Source organism: Catharus ustulatus, chromosome 15 (genome assembly GCF_009819885.2).
Source record: "Catharus ustulatus isolate bCatUst1 chromosome 15, bCatUst1.pri.v2, whole genome shotgun sequence".
NCBI classification, from domain to species: domain Eukaryota; kingdom Metazoa; phylum Chordata; class Aves; order Passeriformes; family Turdidae; genus Catharus; species Catharus ustulatus.
The window spans coordinates 7,206,037-7,231,335 of NC_046235.1; the positions used below are offsets into that span (position 1 = coordinate 7,206,037).

Sequence of the window (25,299 nt, forward strand, 5' to 3'; positions counted from 1 at the left end):
TTTTATTCTCGTAACTACTTTGAATAGATTCTGCTTCCTGAATAACATAATATGACATGACATTTCTTTCTCTTCACTGCTTAATCAAAAGCAGTATAAAAACAAAACCAACATACCTCCTATGTCAGGTCTCAATTTGTTGTCATATCCTTCCAACAAACCATTTAAAATAAGAGTCACATCACTCTCATGGACTTTGGGAGTCAAAACCCAAGTCTTATTTGAAGTGTAATCTTCATAATCATCATCTCCCTTTTGGGTGGAACTAGTAAGGAAACAAAAATGAAGAAAAGAAAAGCCTTGAAAAATGCAAATTTGGAGGTAACATCTTTGGAAGACAACACACTCACATTTTAGATTTTAATAATACTGTAAAAACATTTTTAAAATTTCCCATTTTCAAAATTAGACTCCCAGTAAAGATATCAAATAACAGTTGAGGCTACAGTTCACTTTATCATCATTTCCTTATAATACAGTGGAGATCACATTCTATTTGTTCAGAGGAACATCAGTGTTTATCAGCTTTGTCACATTTTTTTTTTCTCTCATTGTCTCAGGTGGGACCTGTTATGAAACAAATCTGTCACTTAGCTTATGCAACTCTCCACCAAAATATCACTTATTATGTACACATTGTTGTTGATTTATTTCTGTTGGAGCGAACAATTTGATGAAACACATTACTGACAAGACCAATAAATAGATTTTTTCAGACAAACTTCTCATGCAGCTTTTCTCCACTCTGATGAACTTGAGTTTATTGTGCATTTGGAAAGTTGAGCACAAATTTTTGCCAAGGGTTTTCCTTTTTGCTTTTGCTGACCAGAACCCACAGAAGATAAAAAGTCTGTCTGCTGGGGTTTTTCTGCTACTCAAAAGTATGACAGCAGATCTAATTCACCCTGCTTAGCACAGTAAAAAAAGCAAATTCGGAGTCAGAAATGTGTAGACTAGCCTTAGTGGATGTTTTGTTTTCTCAAAATCCGTGCCTCCAGTTCTATAGAAGAACATTGAAACTACTTTAGAATATGACATAATCAGATATTTTCCTTTCAGAATGTTAGTGGTAATCAGCTGTACAGTGCTTGGCAACTGTATGGTTTTTTTGCATAATATGACAATGTTCTTCTTTCCTGTCCTGCTTCTGTGACAAAGTTTGAATTATGCTGGCTAGATATGGAAGATCTTAATGATATTGCAAATGTCTTAAGCCAGTGGATAGAATTTGGATATGAATGAGTGAAAAGCAGAAAAATTAATTATTTTCCAGTTTTAACCAGAATCTGAAAAGGAGTGGGAAAGAGCAGAGAGAAGCAGATTTTCATGGGGGCTGGATCTTCTGCGTGGCACACAAGATTAAAAGAGGCACAGCTGGTCATGGTCACGAGTGCAGTAGTGAAGGGATGACTCGTCCCAGAGCCTGAGAGCACCATTTCATTAACAGCGATCTTTGCTCAGCTGGGGTCGTGCCTGCTCTTCCATACAGTGCTCTCCTGCTGCATTCAGTTTCTACCTACTCAGAGTGCATGGCCCAAAGGCTTTCCTGTGTTGAGTGTTTGGGAGCTGTAAGCCAACTTCACAAATACAATCTCACCAGAAAAGAGGCTTTGGGTTGTTTCTTCCCCTGGGCACAGCCTCACAGCGAAGAGCTGTAGTTCTCTTTTGCCTCTCAGTGTAGGACGCTGCTTCCCAGGTGTGCTGAAGGCACAGGGACATTTGAAGCAGCCCGAGATTACACTGGGCTGTAGCAACTAGGAATGAGTAGCATGAAGAGAGTGCTAGTCGTGCCCTGAGTTGAGCTTGGAAGCTGCTAATCTGATCTACACTTTTGTTACATGTGCTGGACACCAGCCACTGACTGCAGCCCTGCACCAGCTGTGGGTATCAAGGAGCTTCAGCCTCCCAGGTCAAGAATTGGCAACCCAACCTCTTAATTCTGGCTGCACAAGCCTGGACCTGTAGTGTTTTATTAGGAATCAAAAGCAAAGTTTTAATTGGTAATATGGTCCATAGTCTTCTGCTGGTACTGACAAACAGGCCAATTTAATTAAATTGGGAGAAATTTTTTTTTATTCAGTTGTCTGGAGTCCAAACATCTACTAATTGTAATTCAAAGAAACATAATTGAAACCAAATTCTTTCTCCTGGAGGAAAGGAAATACTTCTAAATAAAGCCTTTGCCAACAGAAGGCACTAGATTATATGTTTTCAAACTATGCAAAGCAAATGAAGAAAAATAACTTTATTTATAAAAAAACCTTATTCCTGTTTTATAGACAATTAAACAATCATTCTCTGAAAAAAAATCTTTTTCTGAATGGAAAAGAAAAATAAATCAAATGCGTTCTTTCACAAAGGCAACATGTTACTGAATATCAATGCAGTGAGAAAACTTGAAAACTCAAATAGCTAATTAGTAGAGTCTGGTCTACTAAACAGTGCAAGATTAGAAGTATGTTTGTCTAGGAGTTTTCTCAGATATTCAACAACCTTATTGAACAGCAGCCCACAATAACTGAAACTTCCATTCCTTCTTGGAAATTATTTGTATGACAGAAATAGTTGTTTGTTTGCTCATCTCATTTTGGCACTCCACATCTCCAAAACCAGCAAATGCTTTATCAAATTAGTGAGAGACAGGAGAGAAAACACAGCCAATGTAGCTGGGGGAAAATGCAACTGAATTCCAGCTTTTATAAGAATTCCACAAGGATCATAATTTAGCATGGGTATGTAATTGTCTGTCTGTGTGAATCTGCATTCCAGCCAGAAAAATCCAAGATATTTCTCTCTCCAAATGAACAGAGCTTTAGATATGCAATGCCATTATTTAAATGAAAATTATAATGACAAAGACCTTTTTGTCTCCTTAAGTCCTTCAGATCAGTCCTTCTGATTATATGACTGAAATTTTGCAAGGGCTTTTAATGTCCAACCCAAATTTGTTAAAGCCTAGATTATACCCAAATGCATATTGAAATCTATTTTTATTTTTCTGACTTTTAAAAATCTAATAATATAGATATGAAAAGAAACATATATTTACCTATTTGCAGGTTAAACTATAATTTTTTGAAGGTTCATCTTTCAGACACTGATAAAAAAATCTCACCATTTGAGATAGTCCCACTGTGATATTAATGCCACTGCAAGATGTCTGCAACACTGCTTTACATAAATCCATAAATTTCCCTAGCTGGAAAAGAGATTACTTAAGAGGGTCAGAACCTGAGCTTGAAACTTCAAACCATGGAGTAATTAAATTTAGAAGGCACTTTTGGAGGTCATCTGGTCCAATTCCTTCTTAGTTTGCCAGCTGTGTCTGCATGTGGTGACTCTGAAGGTAATAAGTTACAAACATACACACACACACACATATATATATATATATGTAACCACAAGTGTTTAACATTCAGGGGGATCTTTATATGTCTGAAATTACTTGAAATACATCTTCACAAAGCAGGAAGATGGCAGAAATTACTGATGCTAATAAGCATTTAATAATTTAAATGTGATTTTCATAATAATATATACAAATATCTACAAAATGGTATCTCACTGTACAATTACATAAAAACCTCATTCTGCCAATGAGATTTTTATCATGTCAGGAGCTAAACTGGTTGAACTAATGTTTTTTATCTTCCTTCCTAAAACAAACACACACTAATCCTAATCCTGCATTGAAGTTGTTACTTGATTTATAACATTTATATACCTCTTTTGAATGGTCATTGGTGAGGAGTAACTTTAGCACAAACTGAGGTTGATGCAAACTAAGTGTTCAGGAACTTATTCTTCAGATCTTTGTCAGTGCATTTGATCCATACATTTCTTTGCAATACTCTCTGGGCAACATTTAATCATTCTTGGTCCAAGTGTAATCCGTGTGGGCAGAGGTACCCACTGCAAGTGGAGCTGGGGTCACCAACCAAGAGAAAAAGAATTAATGAATTAATGTTCACTTCCATTGTTATAATCTCCTGTGTGGGCCCCTTAGCACTAAAGGCATTATATCTATACTGGAAATACAATTAAAATTGTAGAAAAGGATATCTGCTGGGAAATCACTGCTGCATTAGGAAAACAATTTTCTTCCAACTTATTGATCCTTCTTCAAAAAACAAGGTCAAACCCATTACTTAAATGTTTCTTTAATGTGCTGATACACCATTCTCTTAGCCGCCCAAAGGCACAGAAGTCCACATTATGGTTTGGGAAATTATTTTTATTTTTTTATTTAAATAGATTCAGCATGGTTTTTTTTCTTTTGTGCTTTAATTTCCCTGGAAGCTAGTTTGATGCCTATGTAAAAATAATCTGCACTTTAGTAAAACTTAACAAATAGTTATATTAATGGTATATTGCTGTCTTACATTATTATGCTTTCAAGTCTTTTGGCTTAAATTCTTTAGTTCAAAAATTCATATAAATCATAGGTAACCCATTTCAAAACTGCTGTGTTTCAGTTAATTGTTAACATAAAGTCAATACTATAACTTTGGATGATCTCTGCTGTCATCTCTATATCAGAGACACTGTAATGTGATTTCCAGGAGAATCATATGTAACGCTTCTTGGAAAGAGTAGAGATAGGTAGAGATAGGCCATGCATTATTTAATATCACAGACAGCAGCAATAATTTTGCAGTCTAAATTGGGGGACAGATTGGGCACATCTTTTTTAAGTAGTGAGCAATAACTGGCAAAGGATATCCGTTTGAAATAAGGTATTATTTCCTAATCCACAAGAACATGATTTTCACAACTTGTTACAAGGAATAGAAGGGAAAGGATACTCTTCTCTGGCAAGAAGCCTTCCATGGCTGGTCAGTCTTTCAGTCTTCAGATATGAGGTCATATATTAATTCATCAAAATCTCTATAATTCGGGTGACTTTACATAATTTATGCCTGTTTGTACCTGCTGTGGCTCTGTCCTCTAATTTTTCTAAGTGTACAAAATTGATTTTAACTACTACCAAGAATTTTGTTGTGAAGCTTTAACTAAGAGCGAATTGCTAATATTGCATTGTTGTTTATAAGCAGAACCAGAGTAGCCACTAAGTGCCTAAAGGGAAAGACCTGTAGCAGTACTGAATAGCTCATGACTAAATAATTTAAATCTAATTAAAATCTGATGTTTATTTATCAAAAAATTTGGGCAATTTCATCTTTTATACAAAACAAGCTATAGAGCTTTCAGCAAAGATTTAATGAACTACTTGAACATAAACTGAGTTTTCCACTGAAAGCACCAATATTTTCTGCCTCTCAGGGAAGAACTGAAACAAGGCTTGCCAGTTCACCTAACAGTTTTACTAGCACTGTTTAATGAAGAGTCAAGTTCAATTCATTCTCTGATGTGCATTACCCTAATCTATAGGTGATACATTATTCATGGCAATAAGATCAGTGGGAAGGAAAGATGTATTCCAGGCTCCCACTGTGGATACAGAGATGCTGTATGCAGATGTGATGTATGAATATGTGGAGATAGCAGATGTACAAGAGAATACAGTGTCTCTGGAAATCTAACAGTGTCTAAATTCTCCCTTGTTGGCGCACATTTTAAGTAAAGGTATCTTGACTGAAGTAGAAAATGTTTTCACAAAGCTATACCATGGATTCTCTTGTCCTGTTTGTGTTTTTGTTTCTGTTCTGTGCATTTGTGTTATTTAAATCCCAAGGCTATGCGCATGACTGAGTTTCTGTTCTTGCCATAAAAATGGCACCTATTTTCTCTTTTACTACTAGATGTACATCACAAATACACAACTTTGGATTTTATTTATTAGGACTGCAAATCGGGTAATGCAAAGATTAATCCATTCCCAAATCATTTCCCATATCAAAGATGGAAACTCAGATGCTTTTCTTAAAAGAGGAGAAGATCCAGTCAGCTTTCAGAAGTTCCATAACAGAAAATAAAGTTGAAAAATTTGGACTAAGAAATCACTGAGAAACTCTCTTGCAGTCCTACTCCCTTCACCTAGAGTGGTGCTGCTGCAACTACAATTCTGGAGGAAACTATAATATTTCAGAAGAGCTTGAAATCACGGATTCAAAGTTTTCAACTAAGCTTGTATTTCACATGGCCGTAAGGGTGTATAAGCTGTATTTTGGCCATTTGTTGTAGCCATGGAGTAAGGCTGAGGAAGTTCACAGGAGGAGAGAAAATGGTTTTGACCTCTATTCAGTGGTTTGGTAGGGTGAATTTTACCTAGGTCACCTGTAGAAGATTACTTCCTAGGCACTACTTCTGCTGCAGCTATCATTCCACATACTACTCAAATTATGTAGTTAAAATCTTGGCATGAAATGATTATTTAAAACAAAGCAAAGCTAATTTTTTCTGTCATCCCTGTCACAAAGGTACTGAAATGCATATGAAAATAATTATTAAAATAATATTACAGTTTTCATAAACGAATAGGTACAGATAAAACAGATTAAGGGTCTGCGCACACAAGTCTCAAAATGGTTTTTTAAGAGGCAAAAATTACTAGAGGAGCACAAATGAATGCTCCTAGCAATGACTTCTCAGTCATCTTTACTGAACATGAAGGCCCCAAACTGCCAGCAATTGCTTATTTCTGAAAACTGTGCCTGCCCTGAGATTTAAAGGCTGCCTGGATTTAATTTACACTCTGTTCCCCTGAAGAGACAATACCTGGCAACACAATACATGGATCATGCTGTGGACTTTACAAGCTTTCTTGTAGTCATTGAGCAACTTCCCACATCCTCACTGGTGTTTGTCAGCCATTCTGTGTAAAGCAGTCCAGTTCTTATACCTCTTCACAGACTTCTAAAATATTATATGGCAGTGGTGGTTTTGTATTAGTGTCTGTAAAACTGTCAGTCATAGCAGACTGGTTTATCTCACAGTCCTACATCTTGCCCAAGACATGCACTCACATTACTGCACTGAAGATGTAATAAGTAACTCTTTGTAACTATTGTTAAAGCATCTATTTTCCATATTTTCACATTCAACTGAATTTAGCTTCAGCAAGTGTTTATAAAAGAAGGTATAAAATGTAAAATTTAACATGGTTTATGGTTTTTTTAAACTCCTGTCAATTCACAAAAACACTTTTTTAAAAAACCCTTTGGAGTGCATTTATTGAGAGTGCTAGCAATAAAATTTTCTGGTTTGCAGTATTTGCAGTGTCTTCTAGTTCACTGTGCTGAAAAATTGTAGTGCCATTTTTGCATTGCACAACTGATTAGATTCAAGTCATGAGTGACCATGAGAGTTATTGTCCCTCTTAAAATATTTCTAGTTGCAACAAAATGCGTTCACAGTGACAATGACTTTTGCCACAAAAATTAGAAACAGAGACCAGTGTTAGCAGCTCTGGCAAAGAACCAAAAGCTGAAATGTAGCACCCAGTCTGTTTCTTCAGCAGAACATTGAGGTATATTGTTATAGAAATTGATAAGGCATATACATCTCCAGTTCTATGAGAACAGATTTGTGTTATCAACCAAAGCTGATTTACAGGACTGATGCCTAGAAAGGCTGATGTGGAACAGAGACCCAACAGCGTTAAAAGGAATAAAATAGATATTTATTGAAAGGCCTTAAAAGTATACACTTTGGGTAGTACAAGAACCTGACTGGGCCAGAACCCAGGTTGCATCCAAGATGGTTCCCAGACACAAGTTTTGGTTTTGGTTCATCTACATATTGGGGGCAACTTTCTAACCACAGCCCCAGGTTATGAAGTCTCAACCCCCTGAGTTGTCCGCTTCCCTTCAACGTTGTTTATGCTTTTTGGATACCAGTGGTCCTTGATTCTCTATCTGGGAAGGGATTGTTTGTCTAATTATCCTGTGAAGAGAACTTGCAAACACCTAATGTCAAGTGTCAGAGTTACACACCAAGCAGCAGAGAATCTGAAAAAACATAAAAGTTAAAGCCCAAGGCATCATTTCCCCTCTTTAGAGGCTTGGCAAGGCCTTTGCTGTTACAAGGCTTCACCACAATATAAAACTTGTGGATGTGGAGAGGAATTGTATGTTACGCCGAGGGATGATAGCAAAGTTTAAAGACATGAAGGAAACTTTAGGCCAGTAAGGAATGGAAAGATAATTATAGAAACAAGCATACATCATTCATTTTGAACACTCTGAGCTTGAAGTGCAGCATTTATAGTAACTAGAGCTCTGGAAGAGTCTAAGATGTGATCAGGTGATTCAGATAAACCTCCATAACTTAAGATGATTATTTAAATTTTTTTTGGTTTTTTGAGCTGGAATTTTGTTTGACTACATTTCTTTATATTTTATTTACTGGAGGTTATATAATCTACTTCTGTATCTATTTTCACTGTGGTTATGGATATTCATGTTAGCAGTGAGCAAAAGCATTAGAAATAAACAGAAAAGGGAGAAATAACTATAGCAATTCTTGTGCATCAATCATAGGGTTAACTTGAGTTGATCTACTTTATTTCAAAGTATCTACCTATATCTAAGTGTAAAAGGTTTAATCTTGGAATTATGCAAACCTCAGAAGGTTTCTTTTTTGTTTTACATTCTTCTTTTTGTCACTACTCTCCCCTCCCATCCCCTTCTCTCATAAAAAAAAAAAAAAATCGTGTGAATGTGAAATCTCAGGCACTTGGAGCATGATTTTTCCCTGTTGCTATTACTCAGCTCCCGCAGATTTCCACTATAGCTAGCAAACCTCAAGAGGAGGAGTTAACGACCATTACTGAAATGTCATTTGACTAGGTATGTTTTAGCTTGAGCTCACTTCATTTTTTCTCACTATGTTTTATTGTATATAATTGTCATCTGTTAGTATTCCATGTGATATCTCTTCCCCAATGATGTGTACTGCTTTTATAAATGATTAAAATCTCACAATAAATTAAAAAGCTATATTCTCTTCTCAGTGAGAAAGATTAGGAAAACATGGATGCCCTCCAGTCATCTATTTAAACAACATTATCTCAAACACCCCAATCCTATTGCTTAATTACACTTGAGAAATGAAGAAAGAGGCTCTTGTTCTGTAATATCTTATGAGGCACTCGTATTTGTGGTTTTTCAAAATTCTTGCACAATTTTTTTCTGTATTTTGTCTGAATGGTAATTTCACCCAGAAGGAAGTGACTTCTGGAATGACTCACTCATGATGTAGTCATCTTCTCATCACTATCTGTCAATGTTTAAAAACAAACATGTGAGGTGCTAGAAATGTCAGCAATTTTGCTTATTGAGTAACACTCCTGAGCATTTTTTTTTTTTTAAATACTTTCCTTTTTTTTTAATTGGTCTACCAGTGTGAGCTATAAATTCAAGTTAGGCTGAACATAAATCAAGTTAAGCTTAATATAAATCCTTGTTAGAATTTAATCTATCAGGCAATGTTTTCATTCTCATCTTCTACATCTCAGTACACAGAAGAGCACTATAATGAAGTATTCCTGGTGTTGGGCCAGGAACATGGAATGCTTACCCAGCTAAGGGACTAGTGTCCTACTTGCTATACTAAGCCAAGAGATATCTTCTCTGCATGTAAGTGTAAACCACTTTTACAACATTAATAAACACATAAATTTCCCTTATTATTTGTGTTTGATGAGGACAGGGTATGATGTTAAACCATCTAATGATGGAGGAGGAAATAATCCCTAAGCATTTCTTAGGGAATGACTTTGCACTGCACTTACCAGCAATATTAAAGCCCAAATTGTTGATAAAGCAAGTGGTTCAGATAAGTCCTCAATGTCTAGGAGCCAATCAAAAATAAATGTGAAACTAGTATAGGTTTATTCTGAGTGTACTAGTAACTCTTACTTCTCTCAGATCATGGAAGTATCATTATTGGAATGTGCATAGAAATGCATCTGAAAAAAGAGCAGAATGAACAGAAAATAGGTGCTCAATACACGTCTTTAATTACATCATGATGTAGCTAACTCATTCACAAAATAAGAGTAAGCAAATGCTGAAAATTAAACTTTTTTTGTTGTTTCTTTTTTAAACAATGCTTCTGATTTTTCATTTTTAATGCATGGTAACCAGTAGTAACCCATGTGTTCCCACATAAACCGACTTATATCATGCAAGACGCTGTTTGCACTCATGCTCATAAAACAGACTGTGCAGGGGTGGATGTGGAATTTACTTCTGGTAACAGGGTAGATGTGTGATACATTAAGAAAGTAAGTGGCAAACTGAAGTCTCCGAGCAGAAAAATCATCAGCAATCGTTCTGCAATTCCCCTATGGAAATTATTTGTTTTGATGGACATTTGGTGGTTAGTGTAATCAGGATGGTTTCATGTCAGGGTCTCCTTAATCCTGTGGGACATATAAGCGTGCCAGCTTCTGGGTAAAGACTGTGAGCACCTCTGCTGAAAAATGCACCCAGGCAGGGTTTCTCAACTCACCCCATGACAGTTTAACCCGAAGAAAAGGAAGCTTAGGGAGGACCTTTTCATTCCCTACATCTCCCTGACAGGAGGTTGCACTCAGGTGGGGGGGGTCAATCTCTTCTGCCAGGTAACAAGGGATAGCACAAGAGGATACAGCCTCAGGTTGCACTAGGGGAGGCTTAGGCTGGATGTTAGGAATCTTCACTGGAAGGGTTGTCAGGCATTGGAGCAGACTGCCCGGGGAAGTGCTGGAGTCACCAGTCCAGAAGCATTCAAACCATGTGAATGTGATACTTGGGGACATAGTTTAGTGGTGAATGTGGCAGTGTGGGGTTAATGATAGGACTCAATGATTTTAGAAGACTTTTCCAACCTTAATTATTCCATGATTCTTTGCCTTTACCCTGCTATGCTCTATTCTAAGTCTACTTCTCAATGCCTCTGCTGTTGCAGTAGCCTTCTATTTCTCCATACTACACAGTGGTGTCAGTAACTCATTCTCCATGGAGTCATGGCTTGTTACTATTGTCTAAATAAAACTGGTTGTACCATATAAAAAGTCAAATAAATTAGCCATAGATGTCTGGTCAATTAGATAAATGACTGTAGCAGCTAAACCAAGTAAAATAAAGCTGTGGGCAGGTCAAGAGGAGTTCGGACACTGACGAACCTCTGTCCTGAGGCCTTGCAGGCTGTGGTGGGCTGCTGGGCTGCAGCTGCAGTTCACACATGGTGCTTCCAAAAATCATCACATGAATTGTGATGCAAAGCTGCTACATCTTACTTGCCACTTGATGCCCCACTTTTCCAGCGACAATTTTAAAAAGAAATGCTGGGGTCCTGAACATTTTCTAGAAAGCTTGCTTGGGATATGTAATGCATAGAAAGAAAATCTCACCATTCAACTATACTCAGCTATCTCACTATATCCAGCTTTATATGTAAGAATTTCAGAAGCTTTTTTCTCAAAAAATGGTCAATTGTTTTAAAGGTCCTAACTAATAAATTAATAAACTAATAAATATTACAGTGAGCTGTAACTTCATTTTAGTGAGAAGAAATTGTGTACGGGCTCACTCAGTGTCTTATCTTTTTTCTTCTCTGTCAATCTCCAATAAGTAAAATGTAAGGTACATAACATGCAAATTCTACCTATCTCTGAAGCTTTTGATGTTTGAGTGGGCTAGGCATAATGTTCACTGCAAAGCCTATCTTCCCATCCCTTGCATTTGAATGTGACTATTAAGGCTCGTCAAAACACCAGGGAAGTAGGAGCAATTTCTATTTCATACAAATACAAGCATCTTCCAGAATTTTCTTTTTCCTCCACAAATATTTTGGCACACCTTTTTTTACTCTCGTCAGCATTATATAATTTTACTTTATAAATTGTCATTGCTCTGATTATGGTCAGAGAAGTTTTTCCTTGTAAAAGGAATGCGAATTTTGCAGAGAAAGATACTAGAAACTTCTTTTATAAGTAGATGTTATTCAGGGCTAGAGGCTAGATGCCTCATGTCTGTAAAAGAGAGCAAGAATAAAAATAATAACCAGGTACAAGAAGCTATGAGTGGGTTTGATTAATGTGTGTAACTGTCTACAAGGGTCAGAAGTAGTATGGATGTAACCATAGACATATTCCAAAAGCATTATTTTGAAACATTGCTTTGGGAGCCAAGTTTATTCAGCACTATTACCAATTTGTTTCTGAAATTTTTGGAGAGAAGAAACTGTATTAAAAGCCACTGAAGTAAAACTTTGCATACAATTTATTCCCTTGAGATCCTGGGGAATTTGGCAAACACACCTCAGGATAATCTGTTTAATAAAAAACAGGTGCTATTCTAAGCTCTACAGTTTTCCAGGACAGATTACAGAAATAATTTAGAATAGAGTACATAAATGGAATACATTTGCTGGCAAATGTTGCATTTTTAGCTTATATATGTCAGATTTTCCAGGATTATGCTTTCCATACTGCCAGCTGCTCAGTATTCTGACCCTTGTGTAGAAAACCTTATTGATAAACATTTAAACACAAATGAAAATATTTTCCTGGATAAAGGCTTGGATGCTTAAAACCTTGCAAAACCAAAGCCCAGCTTAGCTGCCTCAGACTGTTTTCCAAGGTGTCATTGCAGATGTGGCATCTTTGTTAAAGAAATATATTGTTTACATACTGTTTGGAATTGTTGCTCGTTAACTAAAATGAAAGGTCCTATTTAAAATAGGCACTATTTATGATTGGAGGTAATTTTACTATTAAGCTTCAGGGCTTTTCATTAAATCCTTCCATAACTATTTTATTGAGGAGATCAGAACATTGCATATGCAAGTAATGATTGCAGATAACAAATGTTTCTCATTTTTTAGTCTGAATATATGTTGAATTGAATTTACATCTGTGTTTATCTACTATAGAGAGATGAAGACAGAGCCTTGGGGATAGTAATAGAAGAATTTATTTCACAGATACAGTATCTTTCCTCTTTCTTTTTCTTTTTTTGCCTTCCTTAACAAATTGCATAATTAAAGCTGCTAACAATTTTCCCTTCTAGTATTCTCCATGAGCCTTCACATACTCAGAACTTTTTCAAAGATACCATAAGAGCTGAATTTCTTGGTTTCTGGCCAAAGATTAATTTTATTTCAAAGCCCTTAAATAAAATCCACTTTTTGAAATCAGTAAGGCTGAAATTATTCCTATTCCCTTTTAATATCGAATCTATGGATGGGTTGTTTTCACACATGTATTCCCTAGATGACAGAATAGTAAATTTTAAAACTCATTGTAGAAATAATCCTTAGTAAGAGGTATACTAGAGTAAAAGTGGTTGCCTATTAAGTGCTTAAAATGCATTAAATGGGTAAAAGAGTGGTTGAAAGTGGTGGATATAAATAGCAGGTAATTTGGAATTGCTTTATTTAATTTCAGACTAATGAACTGTCCCTGGAGGTGCTGGTGGCATGTGCTGAGAGGAAAGGTACACTGTCCTCACCTGGACAAAATAGCAGTACCTTAGGTTTATAGCCTTTTGACATCAAGGAGGCAGAGCTGTGGATATGGATCACAGTAACCAGTGCAAAGATGAGTATTTCCATGTTGTTCACAATTGGTTCTTAAATACGGGGTTTGGAGCCTTGTTAGTTGTGCTGGACATGGAATTTAGGAATTTGGTCCAAAGGATTTGTTATTACTTTAATCTCATGTGCTACATTAGAGCCTTATTAAGGTTTTAAGTAATTTTAAGTGCATGCTGCAAGTCTTTAAAGCAGCTTTGTGGTGTTTTTTAACATTTCCTTTAGAAACCAGGAAATAAAATTAGAAAAGTCATTGTTAATGTATTGTTGACTTCGCCCCAAAGTGCTTACAAATATCCAGTATGTTTATTCAGTACAACGTGGTCTGTGATACTGGTTAATTATTTGGCTTCAGTAGAAGAGTAGCAATATTTGTAATTGTATTCTAAGGACCTCCAAGTATTTTACTTCTGATAACCTTCCCCTCTTCCTCACCTTCCCAGAAAATAGTGACTTCTTTACTCCTTTACAAAGCCAAATTTCAACACTCAAACACATTTGAGTCCTCACAGGGTACAGGAGCAGAATGCATCATTTAAGTTACATATAAAGAAGCCAAAAGGTGTCTTTTCAGTACTCAAGTTCAGCTACTAAGACAGTTCTTGGCAGTGTGAATATTATTACAAGGGTCACATGCCCTCTTCTTTCTGAAACCACTACCAGCTTTCTCATTGTGCTCTTCTTCAAGTATGGAATGTCTCTGGTCTCTGACTCCCAAAACATATACCCAGGTTGTTTTAACTTCATGCAGATGGTTGCCTTGCATTTCTCATCTTTCTTAATTTGAACATAATAACTCATCTTACCAATTCCTTCACTTGTTTTCTATTTGAAGCATAGCAGGCTTCTGTCACTACATTAAAAATGTTGTATAATTCCAGTCTTCATAATTCATTCCAGACCAGGTTCAGTCCTGCCTCATATTCATAGCAAGTGTACAACCTTCCTGGACTCATAGCTGAAGTCCTGAGTCCTTGAATTAAGAATATGGCTATCAATAATTCATCTAAGAAAGTCAACCTGACTGTAATTTTAATTATCTATAAATTATTTTGTGGTATTCTTCATTCACTGACATTTGTGTGCCTGTTTGCCTTTCATTTGTTTTATCTGTTAGGGCCATGGTATCACAGTTGTCTTGAAAATATTGTTCATTCCCAAAAATAACCATGAGCTAATGATTTACATATAGAATTATGTTATTGATGGTGGGGGGGCGGGTCAGGAGATTATTTTTCTGCACAGAGAGTCAGTTCAAAAGCATAAATTTTGGAAGAATGGCTCTTATGGCAGAGACATTGACTGGGGTAACAGAGGGGAAAAGCAGTTGTAGACTCCTTGATAAACTGTTTTCTTTTGCCTGCTTCGGTATTTACTGTCCACTTGATTGAAGCTCTTTTAGTGTCAATTTGTAGTTTCAAATCTTTTGTATCTTCAGCAGTTTTTGGAGAGGAAAAACAGAGTACAAACTCTACCACACTTCCATGGGATGTACACAAAATGTCCAGGAATAACTGATCATTGTGTCTGATTATCATGGGCACATTTCATTCTGCTTTGGTGACACACTTCTCCTCCTTTAGCAAATATATGTGGGGTCCAGTATGTCCCAGAAGTGCATCACTTAATAACATATTGACTAATACATTGATTAGTTTAGTAAGGCTTTCTAGCATTATCTGATTTATTGCTCTTAATGGTTCTCTTTCTCATTCTTTCTCCTGCTATCTTTTTTTCTCTCTCTTAAAAAATAATCTAAGGGAATTAAATGAAAGTGGAATTTAGTGGATAATCCACAATCTGTTGCAACAGGCAGAGTTTTGTTTGGATCTGAAGATATCTTGCTGCAGATTAACAAAAGCTTCATATGATCAGAACATGCTATTTGTGTTGCACAATATAAAATTGAGTCACTAGTAAAGGAAAACCCTCATTTTCTCATATCATCCTCTTCTTTGGGGGGAAGAATTCTGGCAGAAGATTATTATGGGTATGTATGAGATACCCCTTAAACATTTCTCATCAATGTATAGAACCAGAAGTATTTTTCAGCAGAACATGAAGCATTGAAAAAGTTGAAGAAGATAAATAATGGCTCAGAAAGAAAGGTAGCCTTCTATCTCAAAGGTTCACATTGAAGTCCAAGATGACATTCAATAAAAAATATCATTTCATACATGACTACCTGCATCATTTGGAAAGACTTAATGCAAGTATAAAAAGTAAATAACTTCTTATTCCATTCCTTCCAAAAGATCATTATTATCTTTCATTTATTTTAAATAGCTTTTTTACATATATTGATCTTTTATTTCTGGTTATAATTTATGTATGTTGGTTTAGGTATGGTAAAAATTATATTTCTTTAATGTTTTGCTGGCTATCTGCAAACAGATGAAAGTTCTGTCGTGTAAGACTGACATTAAGTTTCATACACAATGGCCAGATTTCACAGCTAGGCCTACACATTGTGTTGTTCTTTATTGAATATGTGTGAAAATGTCCTTCCACTAGATGTGAAAAAAGAGAACTGATCTTCAAGATACAAAAATCTGTTTCAAACAGTAGTTATTTTCTTTATTAGTGGTGATCTGTTGTACTAAGATTGTTGTTTGATTTACTGAATTTCTATTGCCTACTATGACTTTCCAGTAACCATAACATAGTCATTACTCTGGGTCAAATTAGTAGTATTTTGTGTCATGTATTTTGCATCTGGCAGCTACCAATAGTAGAGGGTAAGAGCAAAAGATAAGGACAGAAATATCCCTGATAAAATCTCTCCTTTTCCAGAAACATGCAGCTAGATATTTTCTAAAATAAATGCTATCACTGAGTTTAATGGATTTTTAAATATTTTTCTTCTCTTTGAATCTATATAAATATTTGGGGCTCTGCATCATCTCACTTATTAAAAAGAAAAACATTTTCGTAAGTTTTCAGCCAGGGATAATATCATTGCATGCTCTATGCCCTTTATATAAGGGAAAACAAGTAAAGCTGCTGTAGTCAACTATTTCTGTGTTGCTTAGGACATCACATGAAAAAACATTATGCAGCTGAGGTAGTCATTTACATGGGAAGGTATTTCTTACATTTATCTCCTTCTTGTGCAATCACTGGTGGTTTTCATCAGCATTAAAGCCTCCTTTTTTGACAGCAGTTGTGTTAAAAATATTACTGTTATATAAATAAGAGGATATAATTGTGTCTCAGACTGAATACCTAATCTTCAGTCTGACAAGACTCACATATTAATTTTCTGTCACAACTGTACAAATACCCCAGAATCACACTAGATATAATCCTCACTATTCTCTCAATAGTGTTCTTCAGCCTACTACCATCACCTCTCTTTTACCTCAGTTTGTCTGAGTCAGTTGGCAGGTGTTGGAACTTGTGAAAATATGTATCTCCCTCTACCCACTCTTTTTTCATATGGATTAAAAAAAAATATGTATACATATATAGTCCTTTTGTAAATTTGTCACATTACACATTCTGATATAAACACATTCTGATATAAATTAGGTTCTAACCACTTAATATGAAAAAGTTAAAAGCAAGTAATATAATTATCTGTTTTGCAGTTTTCTTCACTTTTTGGGTTAATGCAAAGTTAAATTTCTTCTTAATTAGAAGAATCAAATAAGCAGGTTACTTCTGGACATTAGAATATGAAACCAGACCCAATTCAAACATCAAAGCTCCTACTTACTGCACCAGAGCTCTCCTGAGGTAGAGGCCCACCTAAATAAAATGCCCGTGAAGACATTACACCTGCATGAGTATACACTCTAGGTGAATTTAGACTCTCACGCTCTGCTTTTTACAGCATCATGACAATTTAGGCCATAATCGATTATCACAAGGAAGCATGCAGTTAATGCTAAGTTTAATGTCTTGAGAAGGCACTCACCAAATTGAGTCTTAAAAGATCAGTACATCTGGAACAGGCACTTTATACGGTTCCTTTCTCATCTCTCCATCACCTAAAGTATCTCTTCACCCTGCTTTTTGTGTGTTGGATATTTTCCCTAGGGGCATGGTAGCTCCTAATTTCATTTGTACTCAAATAAGTTTTAGTCCCATTCTATGAGAGAGGATCTTCCCCACCAAATAATAGTTATATTTACCTGACTATGGTGATGGGCTCCTTTTTTCTGGAATTTATGATTCTTTCCTTGAACTTTCTGCAGTCTTTTTATCCAATGCATAAGGAATGTATCTAGCTCTAAGTAAATAGCTTCCTGCTTTGAACCCAGAAAGTTTACGTCTACTTCCAGTGAAGTAATCTGGATTTCCATTTCTAAAACGGAAATGAATGCATCTTTTTCTCCTATATTGTCAAAAAGGCTCCCTGGTGCTTGTTCAGAAATTTTATTCACAGAAAACAGTTCATTTTCTAGAATGGAGAAATTCCTTTTTGTCCAGAGGACCAGGAAAAGACGTATGTGCTACTTAAGATCAATTTACATTACACTCTGTGGACTTCAGTGGAGTGTAAAGTTTTATTAGTACAGAATAAAAAAAGAAGAAATTAAGGAAAAAATATTTAGAGGTACTGTAAATCATTTAGCTGGAATGTACATTGAGAGCTTTCTGTAAAAGCATTATACAATGTGGGAAACACTTTTTGAAGATCTTTACTGAGCTATAATTTAACTTTGGGTGATTTCCCAGTTCTTAGATGAGCACAAAACTACCTGTAAGGATCTGTACTGGATATGCCCTGACTTTTCCTCCAGCAATGGACTGACTTCAGTGGAACAGGGATTACTGAGAGGATAAAATGTGGCCTGTCATGTGAGAAGATTTCCAGAACTGCTGAGATTTTCAGCATTAGGTACTGGATATGATATTGGTTTCTTAGTAGGCAAAACTGGGAAAATGGACAATTATATCTTATCATTCAAGGTAGAAGAAATTTGTATTGCAATAGAAATCTGTTTTAAAAAGTACAACACTAAATAGGCTATGGAGCATGACAATGAAAAAACCTCTTCAGCTCTGACATCCTGTATAAGGTTTGGGAGGGGCGGGGTTTCTTAATCTCTGTGTGTATATGTGTGTGTCCAGACTCTTTTCAGTGGTGCCCAGCAATAGGACGAGTTTCGGCCATAAACAGAAACACAAGAAGTTCCACCTCAACATGCAGAAGACTTTCTTTCTGTTAAGGGTGGCAGAGCCCTGAAGCAGCTGACCAGGGAGGTTCCTGGAGTCTCCCTCTCTGGAGACATCCCAAACTCACCTGGACACATTCCTGTGTCACCTGCTCCAGGTGACCCTACCTTGGAAGAGGGGTTGGACTGGATGATCTCCAGAGGTCCTTTCCAACCCTAATGTTTCAGTGATTCTGTGATTTTCTGAGCTTGAATTCACATTAGTTAAGCCCCCAGCTTCCGCTTGGTTTTCACTTGCAGCCTTAAACAAGTCACTGCCAGTTTCACACAAGCCAACTCTTTTTTTGTATTCAAGTTTTCTGTGAGTGGGGCTGCAGATACAATGGTTTGCAAGGCTGAAGTGCAGACTGCACCAACAGAGAACCCCAGTACACTCCAGATATCCTGATGAATGCTAAAAAATAAGTAATCAAATGATCACCTAAATAGAATGTAGGAGTACATATGTAGGAATATATATAATGTTTACAGCTGTAACAAGGGGAAGGCTAAAGGGTACTGAGCCAGCTTCAAATGAGCCAGAGCATCTCTCTCAGCACAGTGCCAGGCAGAGCTATTGACCTTAAAACTGCCTCTGCTTTGGAGCATACTTGAATGTATGTCTACTAGGTACTGCAAAAAATCAACCATCCTGTAGGTATGTGCATCTGTTACTTGCTACCTGAGTCTAATGTTTTTTCTAGTAATTTAATAATTCATTATTCAATTCACAATTCAATTCTCAATTGGAGAGAGTGGTGGTCATTACTCTAAACATATAGGAGTTTAATTGTACTGGGACTAAGACTTGAAAAGAGTTCCCCTTGATAAGATATTTACTTCTTTTCATTTCATCCATTCACTCCTATTTTTCCCTTGTAATTATTGTGCAACTGTTACAGAATTCAGTGACATATATCAACAGAGCAAATGTAGCATAAATGAAAACAATGTAAACACAATCCAAATCAACAAGATACTTTTTCCAGATTACCATTAATCACAAACATTTTAAACCGTAAGAATCTTAAAGCGCGGTTTGGATGGTCACGAAGACGACATGTAATATGAATAATATGGGAAATATTATATTAAAAGAGCAGAATAATTTCCTAATATATTTTTACTGTAGTTAGTTTCTATAGTTTTTTTTTTATTACCAGCTTCCACTTTTTAGATTTTCAAAGATTCAGACTTTCTGAAAGACATCTAACATGGCTTTCCATACTGGAGTATTTTGGAATATATGAGTTTTGGCATGCAGGCTATGTTTAGGTGATATAGTCAATATAGCAGAAGTTAGTTAAAGCATTTCATCCATATTTCTAAATCATATATTTTCAAGTAGGGAAACAGTGGCTGTAGTCTTTTTTTGCTCCATCAAGTTATTAATAATAGAATTTAACTTAATTTTCAAATCTACTTTAGGTCATTAGTTTTGGTACTCTTTTTATGACAATAATAGTTGTTCTAAGTTTATGTCCCAGCATTGCAGCTCACAGTAGTCAGGAATGCAGCACGGCTACAAAAAACTCATAGGTAGGCCTTGTTCCCCCTGGCATGCTGTAGCAGTGCAGGTCCTGTGCCCACACTGCTTTAGCTCTGCTGATACTAACACTAGAGTATATGTAATATTCAGTTTTGTGGTATCACAGATAAGGATAAAGTCGTATTTTAATAGCACTTAGATCCACAACTATCATGACACTTCTTTAGAGGAGACCAGTCCTTGTGAGGTGAGAAATTGTCTCTTGCTGAGCAATTCTCTTTTCCAGTAATGGGACCTCTGGCTTAGTGTCAGTGTTATACCCTCCGTGAAAGTATTGGAAGTGTATGAATTACTATAGCTGCAGGATTAACACCAAACTGATATTAGCAAGTCTCACAGTAATTCTAAATGACTGTCCATCTGAAGGATAATATTTTCATCCTTGTTTTTATATTGCATCACTTTACAAGAGCAAAAGCATTTTATTTACACTCATGTTCATTAATTTACTAATAAAATGCATGTACTCACTTAGGCACCAGATTATTTTGATGCTAAAGCGATTGCTTTATTTATGAGGTCTTTTTGGTCAGTCTTGAATGTCTTCAATTTTAGGCATGTAGCTGAGCATAAAAACATTGCTATGAAACTACTTGGGAACAAAGAAGTGAGAAAAGAAGTCCCACATTTCCCATCTGAACCTTAATTTCCACTTTATTATGTAGCTTTTGCTGGCAATTTGTTAAAGCTCTGCAAAAATAACTGATAAACCCCATACATAAATAGTGTGCACAGCACAGCTTTAAATAATTTTGGAACTTTCCTGGTGAGTTCTACATGCACTATGTTCAATAAAGACAATAAAATAATTAGTTACTATTAAACCACATCAGGTGTATACAAATGTATTTTTAAAAAATAATTTTAAATTGTCTCTTGATTCAAAGATTTTTTTAATTTACAATTTTCAGAAATTGGGAGCTTGATCTGACTAACTTTCCCTGAACACAGCTCCAAGTCCATGTGATGGACAACACACTGCTCTTACACTAATCTGAGGGGTAAGATGAGGAGGGAACTTCATGCAAGAAGCTTTAAGTCTAGTTATGAATGTCAAGAAACCAACTGGAAGAAAACACTTCCTAAAACTTAAGTGTGCCCAGTGGCAAGGATGTACTTTTTGCATTTAATAAAACTGATACGAAATCTGGAAAGGTAAAATACCTCAGTGCTGTAAAATAACATTTTTTCAGAATTCATTCATGATTTACTGAAGTCAATGTTAGAATTTTAGTTACTTCCATTAATGCTTGAGTGGTGTCTAAACGTCCCTCTTCTTTCTTCAATCTTTTAAATATTAATGATTTTGCAACATTAAATTTCTCTAGATAGTAATTTTTTATGTTAATAAGATTCAAACTTATGAACAGTAATGGTAATCGTTACTTTGATCAGATTCCACAAATACTTAAACTTCTATGTGCATTCTGAGTGATGTCAACACATTTATTCAGATGTTTGATACAGAGCACCTTTGTTAGTGTTTAGCTAGTCCTTCAGAATTTCAGTGTCCAATAAAAGTGACACACAATAGAATAATATTCCTCTCCTTCTGAAGTGTTTGATGAGTTTTTAACATGGAAAACCTTTCATCTTGGCTATAAATGAATGATAGTTCAACTTTTGTAACTCTATCTGTGTCCTTGAATTTCTAAAACTAATAACAAGGCTTCTTCCACCACAAGAGAAGGAAAATGTCCTGATTGTTAGAATTAAAATCATATATGCATATTGGCTAATTTAAAATGCTTCTGTAAAGCACTAAGAATAATTTACCTTTATTTGTAGCTATTATTTCTATGATTTAGTCTTTAAAATTATGAGGTCAGGAAACCATCAGAGGAAACCATCTTAGCTATCAGATAACTATGGACAGAATATAGAACTTTTTGCTGAGAAAAACTTTAAGTTGTGGTATGAAGAGTTTCATTTAAGGCTTATGAAATAATTTTGGCAAAATTCCTCTCAAGTGATGCTTTTCTGAAAGATGAGTGAAAAGAAGGAAGTGTGCTAAAATAAGTATCTGGGATTATTTTAGTGGAAGTTTTATGTCAAAATAATATGAAAGGCTGTGTCATAAAATCCTATAAAAATGGAATTTTCTATTTCTGTATTCAGGTAGTAACCATAACTGGTTCTATAAGGGTCAAAATACCTCACACCTGTCTTACCTACAACACCAAAGTACCCTCATGGCAGGCTTATAGAGTTTTATATCATTTTCTACTCAATTTTCAGCTGTTTTTAGTTTCTTCTCAGAGGAATTCTTTACAAAGTTCTTTTTGTGTGAAAAAAGTTACTTGAAAACCTAGCAACTTTCCATTTCATTTCCCCAGCCAATCATTTCGGCCTTTTATTTGGCTTAGAACTAAGATCCTATAATTGCAGATATGAAGTCTGATTTTTCTTAAATAAAACCAAAAATTATTAAGAAAAAAACAAACCGAAAAAACCCATCCATAACGCACTTTCTGGTATGGTAGCGTCCAGGTAAAAGGAAGGAAGGAGAAAGAAGGTGAATTTGAGGAGCTTGTGTGAATCCAGCATCACAATAGCAAAGAGTGGGCACTAACTTCCCGAAGGTATCGGAGACAACATGGCTCATGCGGCTGCGGGAGCATCTACCGCCGCTCCAGAGGCCGCACACTTTGCCGTGCCGAGAGATTTTCCCATCGAACTTGCTAAATGCACAGTCCACACATTTTTGCGGGAATGTCTGCTCCAGCACAAAGCTTGGCACTGCAGCAATTCTCCCGCCCTCCACTTTTTTTACCCCTTTCCATTTAGGTGCATGATGCACATATGCAGCACACACAGTGTCTGCCAGCAGAACGCGGCGGGCGTGCGGGGAAATGGAAACATTCGGCTCATGCGAACCCCAAAACTATCGCATGCCCTGGGGGTGCACGGCAGGGATGTGCGGGTCCGGGGGGCTGTGAGGGACCCGGGAAGGCTGTGCCAGACCCCGGGGAGCCGCAGGGAGCCGGGGGAGCTGGGCAGGACCCGCATCCCCGTCCTTGGTGCTCAGCCCTGCCGCGCTCGCCGCCGCGCAGCCCCGCACAGCCATGATGGGCTGCCCGCTCCGCGAAAACAAGCACGATCGCACGGACATTGTGCCGCAAAACACCGCTGCCCTGCAACTCCATGCACCGGAGCGAGCGATTAATTCAGAGATAAAAGGCTTCATTATTATGGCACCAAATTCTATGAACACACGGGCGTGTACCACCATCACACACACCCGCTGCCCACCCTCCCTGGCCATGTCAGAGCGACAACAATTGTAAGAGAAATAAAACAGTCTAAGATCTCAGCTGCTAGACGTAGATGAATGCAATGCCACTATCCAAACCTCTGGCATTCTCACGACAGCTCAGCAAATTTGCAGATTCTTCACCCCCCCAGCCCTCCCTCTCCCCCCACCCTCCCAAACAGAATCAGAAAGCACATCTTACCACTGGATGAGAGAGAGGAACAGAAGTGCCCACACCATCATTTTGAGAGAAAATGCAGGATTCAAGAATGCAGTGCTCCCCAGGATTGTTGGATTTGGAGGAATCATCTCTATTCCAGCCCCCCCCACCCCCCCACCCCAGCTTTTTCCCCCCTTTCTTCTTGGTTGCAGATGGATCCGTCCCTTTTCTTAATTTTTTTTTTTTTTTTGGTAGTAGTTCTCCCTCCTCCCTAGCAGGTCCCGTCAGTGGGATGAGACATTGCGCCCAGCTGCGGGAATTAATATGCAGGGGGAGAGAAATTAGATCTGCACAAGCCCTTTGCAGATATAATCAGAAAACGTCAGCTCAGGCAGCAGGCAGCAGCTTCCAGATCTAGGGAAATAATATAATTGGGAGAAAAGGAAAAAAAATGAAACCCAAACAAAAAGCGAAAATCACAGACACTCACAGAATAAAAATAGTCAAGGAAAGGAGCACATACACATTTACGGAACTGCTGACACACATGCAGCAAAATCTAAACAAAAATAAAGCAACAAAGGACAGATGAGAGGGGGGGTGGAAAAAAAGAAAGAATAAAGCAATGGAGATTCTGCCTGAATGCAGATTAACTCTGAGGTCAAAGTGGAAATGATGCACTCTGCTGCAGCACAGATTAACACATGCGTGGTGTCAGCCAGGGTGCTTTTTAACCTTTGATTACACATATGCAGGCAGCCTGGATTTTCATTTTGGAGCTGAGAAGGATTTGGCAGGCATGAAAAAGGAGGTTGGAATGAAAAGCTTGCCCTATGCTGCTGAGCATCCTCATTTTTCTAAACAGTGTGGAAATCGTGATTGCAAAGGGGGAAAAAATGAAAGGTGGGATGGGGGAGTGGAAAAGGGAGGGAGTGTTGTTGCTAAGTAACTAAGGAAATGGGGAAAGCAGCATTGGTGGAGTTAGTATGAATGAGGTGATTTAATGTGTGATAGGATTAGGGGGAATATGCAAGATTTTTATCTGCCCTCCCCCTAACAAAATGAGGCTACACAGACACAGGAAACACTTCCTGGCCAGAGGGGAAACACTAGAGGACTACGGAGGATGAATCCTGCCAAATTTTGAAACCAGAATCTCAAGTTCCATTGTCCAAAAATGCAATGTAGCAACTGCTAGTGGAGCAAAAAATTCAGGGAATCTCACGATTTCCTAAAGTAGGAGCACTTCAGTCTAAAATAGGTACTTGGACTATGACTTACAATAACATCTTTTTTACCTCCCTTATTTTTTCTGTCTAGATTAAAGTAAATATAGACAAAAAGAAGCCTACCCATTTACATTTATGAACTGGGGATTGGGCAAACTTAATGATCAGGAACACTTTTTTTTTAATTCCAATCCACTTTTCTAAAACTTAAGGAGAAATAAATAAATATTTATCCTAAAGAAAACTTAAATGATGGGAAAGTGAAAAGTTGCCAATAAAATAAAAGCATCAAAATTTCCTACTGGACTTAGTCTACTTTGAACAAAATTTGACACTTGGATTCTGCTCAAACCTTCTGATACACTTGGACAATCAGTTAGTTCCCAACATCCAAAAGCAGAATGAAATTTATCCATCAAAATTACAGTATTTCCTTTTTCAGAGTCTCTAAAAACATAGATCTA

The 25,299-nt window shown here is 36.9% G+C and overlaps 1 protein-coding gene across 2 annotated transcripts in view; it reads right to left on the reverse strand.

Moving 5' to 3' along the window:
- GABRG2 (gamma-aminobutyric acid type A receptor subunit gamma2) overlaps positions 1-24,550 on the reverse strand; it is a 66,233-nt gene extending 41,683 nt beyond the window's left edge. Inside the window, exons 1-2 of one of the 2 annotated variants that reach the window (XM_033073080.2) lie at positions 23,649-24,550; positions 117-265 (exon numbers count right to left, since the gene is read on the reverse strand). In XM_033073080.2, the coding sequence (XP_032928971.1) occupies positions 117-265; positions 23,649-23,755 (256 nt within the window). In that variant the 5' untranslated portion in view covers positions 23,756-24,550. The remainder of the gene's footprint in view (positions 1-116; positions 266-23,648) is intronic. The other variant, XM_033073081.2, reaches the window with a different exon arrangement.
- Positions 24,551-25,299: the final 749 nt, after the last annotated feature.